At 36.1% G+C, this 12103-nt stretch overlaps 1 protein-coding gene across 4 annotated transcripts in view; it reads right to left on the bottom strand.

Annotated features, from left to right (window-relative positions):
• USP53 (ubiquitin specific peptidase 53) overlaps positions 1–12103 on the bottom strand; it is a 60891-nt gene that overhangs the window by 8956 nt on the left and 39832 nt on the right. For all 4 annotated transcript variants that reach the window (XM_010834975.1, XM_010834980.1, XM_010834985.1 and 1 more), the window contains exons 10-14: positions 11005–11167; positions 10364–10516; positions 9205–9351; positions 7452–8190; positions 5034–5110 (exon numbers count right to left, since the gene is read on the bottom strand). In XM_010834975.1, coding sequence (XP_010833277.1) covers positions 5034–5110; positions 7452–8190; positions 9205–9351; positions 10364–10516; positions 11005–11167 — 1279 coding nt within the window. The remainder of the gene's footprint in view (positions 1–5033; positions 5111–7451; positions 8191–9204; positions 9352–10363; positions 10517–11004; positions 11168–12103) is intronic.

The following is a 12103-nucleotide window of genomic DNA, read 5'->3' as shown; positions in this document are numbered from 1 at the left end:
ATGCTGAAGCCTGGCTTGGAGAATTTTGAGCATTACTTTGCTAGTGTGTGAGATGAATGCAATTGTGCAGTAGTTTGAGCATTCTTTGGCATTGCCTTTCTTTGGGATTGGAATGAAAACTGACCTTTTCCAGTCCTGTGGCCACTGCTGAGTTTTCCAAATTTGCTGGCATATTGAGTGCAGCACTTTCACAGCATCATCTTTCAGGATTTGAAATAGCTCAACTGGAATTCTATCACCTCCACTAGCTTTGTTCGCAGTGATGCTTTCTAAGGCCCACTTGACTTCACATTCCAGGATGTCTGGCTCTAGGTCAGTGATCACACAATCATGATTATCTGGGTCGTGAAGATCTTTTTTGTATAGTTCTTCTGTGTATTCTTGCCATCTCTTCTTAATATCTTCTGCTTCTGTTAGGTCCATACCATTTCTGTCCTTTATCGAGCCCATCTTTGCATGAAATGTTCCTTTGGTATCTCTGATTTTCTTGAAGAGATCTCTAGTCTTTCCCATTCTGTGTTTTCCTCTATTTCTTTGCATCGATCGCTGAAGAAGGCTTTCTTATCTCTTCTTGCTATTCTTTGGAACTGCTAAATCAAACCAGCAGTTTTTAATCCTTATTCTGCTCTACCTGCGACCATTTTTCTTCTTAAAGCTCCCCATTTCCCTAGTTTCTGTGCGATAATTTCCTCAGCTGTATTTTCTCATACTTTCCAGTTACTACTCATTCTTTTCCAAAGTTGCTCCTTCGCTCTACCTTAGCTCATCTCTTCTAGTCAACAAACCCCATGTTCCTTCATCTACCTTCTGCCCTGACATCTCATGTTTTCCTGAGTGATGTTGTTCACGTCTCTGGCATTCAATTCTGATATATGTTGATGGCTACCAATACATGTTTCCTGCATTTCAGACATTTGTAACTGTCTAATAAATCTGTTTACCTAAAATGACAAACCAAACAAATCCAAAACTAAATCTGACATCCCCACTCGATGCCAAAATATGAGGGCTTCCCAGGTGGCCCAGTGGTAAAGAATTTGCCTGCCAGTGGAGGAGATGTAAGAGACACAAGTGCGATCCCTGGGTCGGGAAGATTCCCGGAGGAGGAAATAGCAACTCACTCCAGTATTCCTGCCTGAAAAATCCCATGGATAGAGAAGCCTGGTGAGCTACAGTCCATGCAGTCACAAAGAGTCAGACACAACTGAGCGACCAGGCACTCTCACCCCCCAAATCTGTCTCTTCTTCCTATATCCCTCCAATTGGTAAATGGTGAATCCACTTACGTAACACCCAAATACGGCTACTCCTAACTTCCTACTTTTCCTGTACTGTGTACATCTGTCATAGAACCTGACTCCACTGTCCACATATTCTTATAATCTCTGAAATCTTCTTTCTTGACATAGATATAGCCTTAGTTTATGCACTCATCTTTTCTCCCCTAAGTTATTAAACTCTGTATCTAATTTTTCTCCCACTGCTCTAAATTCATCCTCTACACAACCACTAAAAAGTCTTTTCTAAAATGCAATTGGAGTATACTACTCTCCTTGTCCTTTGGTGCCTTTCCACTTCTTAGGATTTAAAAATGGCATAAAAGTTTCATCATGATTTGGCTTCTCTCTAGCCTCTATCCATCATCTCAGAATTTCTATGGATGCATTCCAGCCTTGTATATAACAAGTTACCTGTATTCGTCTAATATGTGGTATCTTCTCCTGACCATGTACTTTTGAACATGTCATTTCTTCTGTTTTAAATGCAATTTAAGTGATTTGAAATTATCCCCATTAGTGACCCATTTTCAATACAGGAGCTAAAATAATCTAAATGGCATTGTGGAATTTCAACAATGTTTTCAAATAACAGCTGTAGGCAATATAAGTATTTTTTCTATTTGCAACAGAACCCATAAATATAACAGGCTATGTAGTATCTCTATCAGTGAAAAATTATTAGTGAAATAACCACAATGGCCCTACTTTAGATTTTAAGTTCTCTACCAGTACCTAAACTTATACAGACTAATATTAAAAGCTGACTTAAATGTCAAACAGAATATAGAAATTAAAAATTTTTTTCTAAGGTTCTTTAACTTCGTCAAAGTCTTTTATCCATGGATAGAAAGTGATTCTTCAGGTCAATAATGTATGTGTGTCCCATTTTATAAATAAGAAATAAGAGAAATCCAAGAAAATGATACCATGCCACAAAAAATTAAATTGTGCTTGACTGGGGAAAAAAAAAATCCACACAGGGCAACCTTTTAGCTTAGGAAATAAACTGCTATACCCACTTTAACATGTTCTCAATCAACGACAAGGGGAGGGGAATACACATATGGATACCATAAGGTATGTACTTTAATAAAGGTTCCCTAAGCAAAGACTGGGCTTCCCAGATGGTGCTAGTGGTTAAAAAAAAAAAAAAAAAGCCTGCCAATGCAGGAGTCTTAAGAAATGCGGATTTAATCTCTGGGTCTGGAAGATCCCCTGGAGGAGGGCCTGTAAACCCACTCGAGTATTCTCTCCTGGAGAATCCCATGGACAGTGGAGCCTGGTGGGCTACAGTCCATTGGGTCACAAAGAGTCAGACATGACTGAAGTGACTTAGCATGCATGCACACAAGCAAAAACTAGCTTAAAGAACTCTTACAAGTTTTGAAGTTTATTAAAATAGAAAATAACAAGTACTGGTGAGGAGGTGGAGAACCTGGAACCTTTGCGCAATCCTGGTGGAAATGTTAAATGCTGCAGCTGCTATGGAAAATAGTGTAGTGGTTCCTCAAAACATTAAACATAAAATTGCCAAAGGATCCAGCAATTGCACTTCTGGGTATATATTGAAAAGAACTGAAAGCAGGGATTTCAGGTATCTATATAAATAGGAGCATTTCATACAATACCCAAAAGGCAGAACCAACCCAGATGTGGACAAACAAAATGTGTTACGTCATATAATGTGATGTTAGCCTAAAAAAGGAGTGGGATTCTGATACATGGAGGAACTCTGAAGACACTGTGCTAAACAAAATAGTGAAAGTGAAAGTCGCTCAGTCGTGTCTGACTCTTTGCAACCCCATGGCCTGTATAGTCCCTGGAATTCTCCAGGCCAGAATACTGGAGTGGGTAGCTATTTCCTTCTCCAGCGGATCTTCCCAACCCAGGGATTGAACCCAGGTCTCCTGCATTGCAGGCGGATTCTTTACCAGCTGAGCTACAAGGGAAGCTCAAGAATACTGGAGTGGGTAGCCTATCCCTTCTCCAGGGGATCTTCCCAACCCAGGAATTGAACTGGCGTCTCCTGCATTGTAGGCAGATTCTTCACCAACTGAGCTATGAGGGAAGCCCATTAACGAATGAAATAAGCCAGTTGTAAAAAGACAAATAATTGCATAATTCCACTTATATGAGGTATCTACAGTAGTCAAATTCAAAGAGCCAGAAAGAAGAACAGCAGTTGCCAGGGGCTGGAGGGAGGAGGAAATGGGGAGTTGCTTAATGGGATAGAGTTCAATTTGCAAAGGTGAAAGAATTATGGAGATAGATGCTAGTGACAGTGGCAAAACAATATGAATGTAGTTATTATCACGCAATCTTTACTTAAAAATGATTAGAATGACAAATTTTGTTATGTATTGTATAATTAAAAAGAATATTTTTAAGTGGGCTACATATATACTCTTTCATATTAAATGGGGAAATCCACTACAGAGTTCTTATAACAATGCACTCCAAACCATCAACATTTCTATGACCCTGTGTTTTTAATGTCAGGAAGCAAGCATCATTTTGTAGAGGGCACTGAACTTGCAATGACTGTTCAGTTTTTACTGACTTTGGCTGTTGATTTTTTGGCCAGCCCCTTACTGTTTCCTGTAATACTTGGTTACCAGACTTTTATCAGATTTTTAAAACAGGCGAGACATTTTATATGGGAAAGGAAGGTTATTTCCTTAATATAAGTGCTTCCTTCTGATATTATACCCTCTGAAGAAAACAAAATACTTAAAACATTTAATCAAATTTAACATCTGCAACCTGAAAAATAATCTCCATAAAAGCCTTAAGGAAGATAAAGACTAAAAACAAACTTTAAAATGTGTTCATCATAGCTGTTTTTTATTGTTAAAAATTATATCCCTTCTAATCCTCTCAATTCTAAAATTTGAAGACAATGTCTTTGACTGCAACCTCTATAATCCCCTTGCTCATCATTTTCCTTGAACCCCATTTCCCAAGTTCTTCAGGTATAACCTCTCAGTAATAATCCCAAATTCTATACACATTCAAACATCTAATTTTCTTTGCTTCTGAGCTGCTCTATGTTACTAACAAATCATCTATAATAATTCACACCATTACACATTTACTGCTTCCAAACTGAACTTTTCCAACAGGCTGTTTATCAGGTTTTCTGTCTATCCTTAATGCATGCGGCAGACATCAGGACTGTTCATACAGACTGAATGCACTGGTAAACCGCCCTTTTCCACCCTCTGTGATACTAGCCTGACTGTGAAGCCTTGCTCAGCCAGTGAGATGTGAGCGGCAGCGCCTGGATCACTTCTGGGTTGACAGTTTTAAGCCCTCACACGTGACTGATTCCCCACATTGTGCCCCCTTCACTGCCCTCTCACGCAATGCTGCAACAATTAGAGAAACACTGGTGGAGATGCGGGTACCATGCGTCTCAGGCCCTGAGACATCACAGGAAAAGACGTCATGCTGACCTCCACTGGACGTGTGTTGTGAGCAAGAAACAATCTAGTGTTAAGACACTGAGATTTTCAGGTTGCTACCACTGCAAAGGCCAGAATCTAGCCTAGCCTGGCTGACACACTTGCCCTTTTTCCTACTTCCTGAAGTAGCTATTTGCATCCTTTAAGACTTTAGCATAAACTCTCCCAACTTCCATCCTCATTACTCATCAACTCATTAGTAGAAGGACTGTTCTCAGCTACTTTACTCTTAATATCATGATTTACTTTTTACTGCTACTATTACAATATATTTAAATAAAAATTTTACCTTCTAAGTTATTTTTGCTCTGTTGGGAGGTATAGTTCACACGTTCTGTGTTTAGGTTGCTTGTCTTAATCTGATCACTAGAAAAAAAAAAAAACACACACCAAATATATCAGCTATCATGGATTATTATTTACTTTACCCTAAGAAAAAGGAAGGAAACAACATTTGTTAAACAATTATCATACACCATGTGCTGCTCTAGGGGATTAATTACATCTCAACAATACTTAAAGTAGTGAATATCCTCATTTTACAACAGTTATTATCTTCATGTCACAGATTAAGGCTGTGATAGTCGAATTAATTTGCTCAATGACTTAAAGAAGCACAAGCTGGAATCAAGATTGCTGGGAGAAATATCAATAACCTCAGATATGCAGATGACACCACCCTTATGGCAGAAAGTGAAGAGGAACTAAAGAGCCTGTTGATGAAAGTGAAAGAGGAGAGTGAAAAAGTTGAGCTTCAGAAAACGAAGATCATGGCATCTGGTCCCATCACTTCATGGCAAATAGATGGGGAAACAGTGGAAACAGTGGCAGATTTTACTTTTTGGGCTCCAAAATCACTGCAGATGGTGACTGCAGCCATGAAATTAAAAGACGCTTACTCCTTGGAAGGAAAGTTATGACCAACCTAGATAGCATATTAAAAAGCATAGATATTACTTTGCAAAGAAAGGTCCATCTAATCAAGGCTATGATTTTTCCAGTGGTCATGTATGGATGTGAGAGTTGGACTATAAAGAAAGCTGAGCGCCAAAGAATTGATGCTTTTGAACTGTGGTGTTGGAGAAGACTCTTGAGAATCCCTTGGACTGCAAGGAGATCCAACCAGTCCATCCTAAAGGAGACCAGTCCTGGGTGTTCACTGGAAGGACTGATGCTGAGGCTGAAACTCCAATATTCTGGCCACCTCATGAGAAGAGCTGACTCATTGGAAAAGACTCTGATGCTGGGAGGGATTGGGGGCAGGAGGAGAAGGGGACGACAGAGGATGACATGGCTGGATGGCATCACCGACTCAATGGACATGAGTTTGGGTGAACTCCGGGATTTGGTGATGGACAGGGAGGCCTGGTGTGCTGCAATTCATGGGGTCACAAAGAGTTGGACACAACTGAGCAACTGAACTGAACTGAAGCCTATCTAGTTACAAAGTCCTGATCTTTCTAATACCTTAAGAACTATTATGAAATTACCCTGCCAAATAAAAAAACTTCCCTAAGTCTTCATTATAATGATTATTTTAGTAAAACATGGGTGGTCATTTTTTACAAATCTGGCTTTTCAATAATCAATGTGATAAAATACCAGCTAATATCAAATTAAGATGTTTTAGACTGATTAAGGGAAGACATAGTGGGTTAACTGACCTAAGCTATGGACATTTTTCAGAGGTTACACAGAGATGTGGAAGTAGACTGCTAACAGTAATATAATAAATGTTTTCAGAATTAAGAATTATTGAACACATAGCAGGAGTCACAATACTCGTATCAGATAAATTAGACTTTAAAACAAAGGCTGTGAAAAGAGACAAAGAAGGTCACTACATAATGATCAAAGGATCAATCCAAGAAGAAGATATAACAATTATAAATATATATCCACCCAACATGGGAGCACCGCAGTATGTAAGACAAATCCTAACAAGTATGAAAGGAGAAATTAACAATAACACAATAATAGTGGGAGACTTTAATACCCCACTCACACTTATGGATAGATCAACTAAACAGAAAATTAACAAGGAAAAAAAAAAAAAACAAACAAACATGTATCTATAAAGCTCACTAAAGCAAAGCACAGTAAAATGAGGTATGGCAATAAAAGGCGTTAAATTTATCAAAAAAAAAAAAAATAATAAAGTGCTGAAAAATTTAAAAAAAAAATAAATAAATAAAAATAAAAAACCATTAAAAAAAAAAAAAGAATTATTGAACACAAACTTAATTACTTGGCTGTATTCTTTAATATTTGCTAAAGGAAAAATATCTCCTTCATGGAACTGGGTTATGACAGAAGAAAATAACCCCAGCTCTGAGTTACAGATGTTAGAGATGGGATAATGAGCATTAAATAGATTGAAGAATTAAGCAATGAGCTTAATGACAGATATACCAATTTAAATTTATGGTTTAAAACTTGTAGTATATATCAATAGTTTTTAGTGGCAAAATAATAATACATTTTACTTTCTAAATTTCTTCAAAATAAACAGTTGTTATTTTGGGAATCAGGAAATAACTATTAAAATGAAAAACTCAAAATATCAAATAACCTGCAATATCCCAGGTTACTCTGAGCTCAAGCTCTTTGCTTTTCATTTAACTGACCCCAATCTTTGAAAGTTCCTTCAAGTAATTAAAAAGAGAAAATGGATGGGGGGAAATTATTTATATAATTTGTGTATTACCTGAAAGATGTGGTTTCTTTATCACCACTGATATCCACCAGTGTACCATTTCCATCAATAATAGGCGAGTCCAAATTAGCAGAGCCATTACTGATATGATCACTGCTTTCATATCCAGACTCTGTCCTTTGCATCTGCCAGTTGTCACCATGAACTTTAGTTTCTTTGAGGGCTTTATTTTTCTCTGCTACTTTTCCATTAAATTCAAGGGAACTCCTGCTTCCTGTTTCCTGCTTCATTTCATCTTCATATATAGTCATTAAACACTTTTGCTTTGGATTCTCTTTCGGCCAATTGTTAAAACTCTGATCTTTGCTACATTTAGACTTGTTACTGATATTTGATTTATGCCTTGGACTCTGCTGCCTTTTTTCACTTTCATTAAAAATACTATCAACATTTAATGTTTCTCTCATAGGTTTCCAACCTCGGTTTCGGCTTTTATTGCTGCCATTAGAGCTGCTTCCTTTATCACGAGAATCTTGGCTACTGTCTGTATCATACCCAGTACCACTATCACTCTTAATTTTGCCAGTTATTTTCTCTCCCAAAGCAAGAATCTGGGATTTACTTGAACTTAAGGTTTGTGCAGAAGTTCGATTCTGATGGGCATTTCGGTCATGCTTACACGGTCCTTTTCCTTGACTGTGATATAGATGTGAATTCCCATACTGTCTAAAGCCATTTAGGGTAGGAGGTGATCCAGTCTTGAAATGTGGAGGGTCTTCATCAACCAAATCTTTAAAAATAAATAAGTAAATAATGATACAAAAGCTATTCAGAGCCACTTGTTAGTCACAAGCCAAACACCTTCTTTGGGAAGAAAAGTTAAACAGGAATAATCATAGTTATTTAAATCACATAGTGCTTTGAGGTTAAAAATTGCTTTTGAAATCTCTATTTATGCTTGATGTGATACATTTATAACATAAATGGTTATATAATGATTTTAAAAAATTATCTGCAAAGCAGATCACAAGGTAATTAGAGAAGTTTAAAAAAAGGTATTCTATCTCATTCATAATAAAAAGCATAAAATAAACATATTTTCCCACCTATTATATTGGTAAGATTAAAAGTTTTCTAAACCAATTACTGCAGGAAACAGACATCTAATCACCATTGGTGGGAATGCAGACTATCAAGTATTTTAGGAGGGCAACTAAGCCACACCAATGAAAACTGAAAATAATCATACGCTAACCCAGTAATCATTCTGAAAAATTTTTATGCTATGGCTACATGCAAAAAGTACACAAAGGTAACTGTGAAAGGATTTCACTGCAGCAAGAATATTAAATCAAGTTTTAAAGCCTAGAAGTATCAGTTAAATCATGGTATGTCCATAAATAAAAGAGTATAAAACCATAAAAGTAAGACATGACCATGAAACTCTTAACAGCAGAACAGAGCAAAGGTCAAGGGTTGCAGGAAAAAAAGTTCTTTTTATTTAATTGTATAACCTTCCTTATTATTTGAATGTACCATACAGGCGAATTGAATTTATAGTTACAAGGTGAAACTATAAAAAAAAACCCACAAAATTTCCAGGCTATAATTGAACAAGAACTAGGGAACTTTACATTTATAGATGTAACAGGCATATTATAGAAATCATACTAAGATACATAACATATAAACAAATATATATAATATATAAATAAATTAAAGTGTATTAAATTATAAAAATTAGCTTTAAAGTGTAAGATTGTAGCTGCCTTTCTCCAATGAATGTTACAAGTTCTTAACTTACCTCTATGTCTACCCAAATCTTTTCTCTGTCCCCTCTCCAAATCTTTCCTTTGTGAGGAAAGTAAGTTTTTCTGTTCAATGGCTTTTAGAGCACATTCTCTGGAAATGTCTTTTATTTTTTCCCTTTGATCATTGTGACCTGATTTAACTAAAAAAAAAAAAAATTCTTATAATAACAACACATCATTTTTCATGCTATTCAATAAAAGTACAAACTGCACTACATTAAAAATTTAAGATGCAATATATTAACAAAATACAGATGAGTATATAAAACGGAAAAAGGTACAGTTCCATTAAGAACTTTAAAAAGCATTTATTATAGTTTTTTGTTAATGATAATTGTTAATTCTCAATCTTTTCTTGCTTTATGTAAGAATAAAGTAAATGGGTTACTTTATGGTTAGACATTATTTTATTAATATATGTTAAAAGCCCTTTATAAAATCATCCTCAAAAGTCACTCAATTAGTTATATATACTTCTAAACCATAATTATATACACCATACTTTGATATCTCCTGTTGGATCCTAACCACTGATCTTCATTTGTGAAAATTAAAGTTGTAGGTTGATAATGACAAGAGAGAGTTGAATAAACAAGAGGTTAAAAATAAACTACAACAATAGTAACTTCAAACTCCTGTTGCATTCAGTAATGCTAAATTTAATTTTGGCATATGAGCCAAATTATTAACTAAATGTTTTTCCTCTCCAAGTTAATAATTAACTCCTTGAAGGAAAGGCCATATCCATATCATAGCTTTCTTTGGTGACAGTCCAGATTGCCTCCAGCCTATTATGTACAGCCTTGAGTACACGGAAAAACTCAACCACTAGTTGAATCAAAGTGTTCAAATAAAACTATAGGTCTCAGACAAATGCTTAAGTCAGAAGATAAAATTTTTTTCTATTTGCTATTTTCTCTTCATGGCCAAGGAAAGCTAGTTAAGGATTCTCCTTCTGGTCTTTAAAAAGAATTACATACAGTAAGTGAAAAGGGGGGAAGCTTAACTACTCAAGGACAATGTAAAAATGAAAATTTAAATACATATCTGGTCAGGAATTCTCTGGTCGTCCAATGGTTCAATCCCTGGTCGGGGAACGAAGATCCCACGTGTCACACAGAACAGCCAAAAAAAAAAAAAAAAACCACATACCTGGTCCTCTACCGCCACTTGTTTGAATGTGGCTCCGATTAAATGATGAAATGCTATCTGCTTGAAATTTCTGATTTTCTCTCTGCTTTGTCTGATCACCAAATCCATTTTCTTTTGAATTTTCTGACTTAGAAATCGAGGGCTTTTCACATCCTTAAAAAGACCAAGAAAAATGTTTCATTCCTTTCATCCTCTCTACCAGAAGAAGAGATATTTGAATCATCTTTTCAGTCACTTTTAATACTAATGAGAACATCATTTAAAAACTTAGAGGACTGACATCTTTTAAGGATTTCTACATGCTCTGTTAATACATTCAAAAGTGGCCTAGCTCCTTTGGACTTTTCTGGTGTACTTACTTGAAATCTCAGTACTCATCACTAGCAAGAGCTACCAGCCAAGTAACCCCTCCTGGGCTTGTGTGAGCAGGGTAGTGGGTGGCTGCTGAAGGTGCCTCTGAGGCCACAGATGAGGAAAGGTTCTTTAAAAAGACTAACTCAAAGTATTAGAATTTTCCTGGACTCCAAAGAAACTACATTTTGAGATTATCCCCAAAATTCATTTCATATTCACTATATTAGTATTCCTAGTGTGATTCTGACCATGAAAAACACTAAAAAGAACTTCTAAAGAAGAATTACCTATATTTTCTGCAATAGATTTATGATGTGACCAGTTGATGACCTGCCTGAGTGCATCTTCAGTGGAAACTGCTGTGCCATCTGGGTTCGCATAAAACAAAAGCAATGGCTGGAAATGGCATCGGATACACTTGGAGACCACATCTTTCCATCTACTTCCAACCTTAAAAAAAATCACAATGAATAGAAACAGAACTTTGCAATCAATGCATTACATGAAAAGGCAGAGACTGAATTATTTTGTATATTAAAAAAATTTTAAAGACACCCAGATACTAGCAGTTCAACTATTCATCATGTTATACAATTAATTTTATTTAGAAACTAGTCAACATAAAAATATTTTAAACATTATCATTTAAAAAATTGATAAGCAAGATTATATACTTTCTATATCAAGATCTAGAATATCAAATTTTGAAAGGCTTTGCATATACATGGTTGACTGACTTTTGACAGACTTCAAGCAATTTAATGGGGAAATATAATCGTTTATTAAACAAATGGTGCTGGAACAAGTGGATGGCCATATGAAAAAATGAACTTTGACATCATTTCACTAAAAGCATAAAAATGAACTCAGAATGAGTCATGAAAAAACTATAAAGAAGACGATGTTATGAAAGTGTTAGTCGCTCACTGGTGTCTGACTCTTTGCAACCCCATGGGCTATAGCCCGCCAGGCTCCTCTATCCATAGGATTTCCAAAGCAAGAATACTGGAGTGGGTTGCCATTTCCTTCTCCAGGGGAAATTCATGACCCAGGGACTGAACCCAGTCTCCTGAATTGCAGGCAGATTCTTTACTGTCTGAGCCTCCAGGGAAGCCCTATAGAAGAAAACAAAAGATAAAATCTTAACAACCTTGGGGGAGGTAAAGATTTCTTAGATAGGACATCAAGCAAGTCAGAGAAGAAAAAAAATTATAAAACTGGCTTCATCAAAATGAATTAATAACTTCTGCTCTTTGAAAGACACCGTTAAGAAAATGAAAAAAAGGAAAAAAAGCCACATATATCTAATAAAGAACTGGTGACCAGAATAAAGAATGATTACAACTCATTAATAAGACAATCCAATTTGAAAAATGTACAACACAT

This window comes from Bison bison, unplaced genomic scaffold (genome assembly GCF_000754665.1).
Source record: "Bison bison bison isolate TAMUID 2011002044 unplaced genomic scaffold, Bison_UMD1.0 scf7180017845482, whole genome shotgun sequence".
NCBI classification, from domain to species: domain Eukaryota; kingdom Metazoa; phylum Chordata; class Mammalia; order Artiodactyla; family Bovidae; genus Bison; species Bison bison.
The sequence above is the reverse complement of the archived record's forward strand: the minus strand, read 5'-3'. Positions and strand labels throughout refer to the sequence as shown.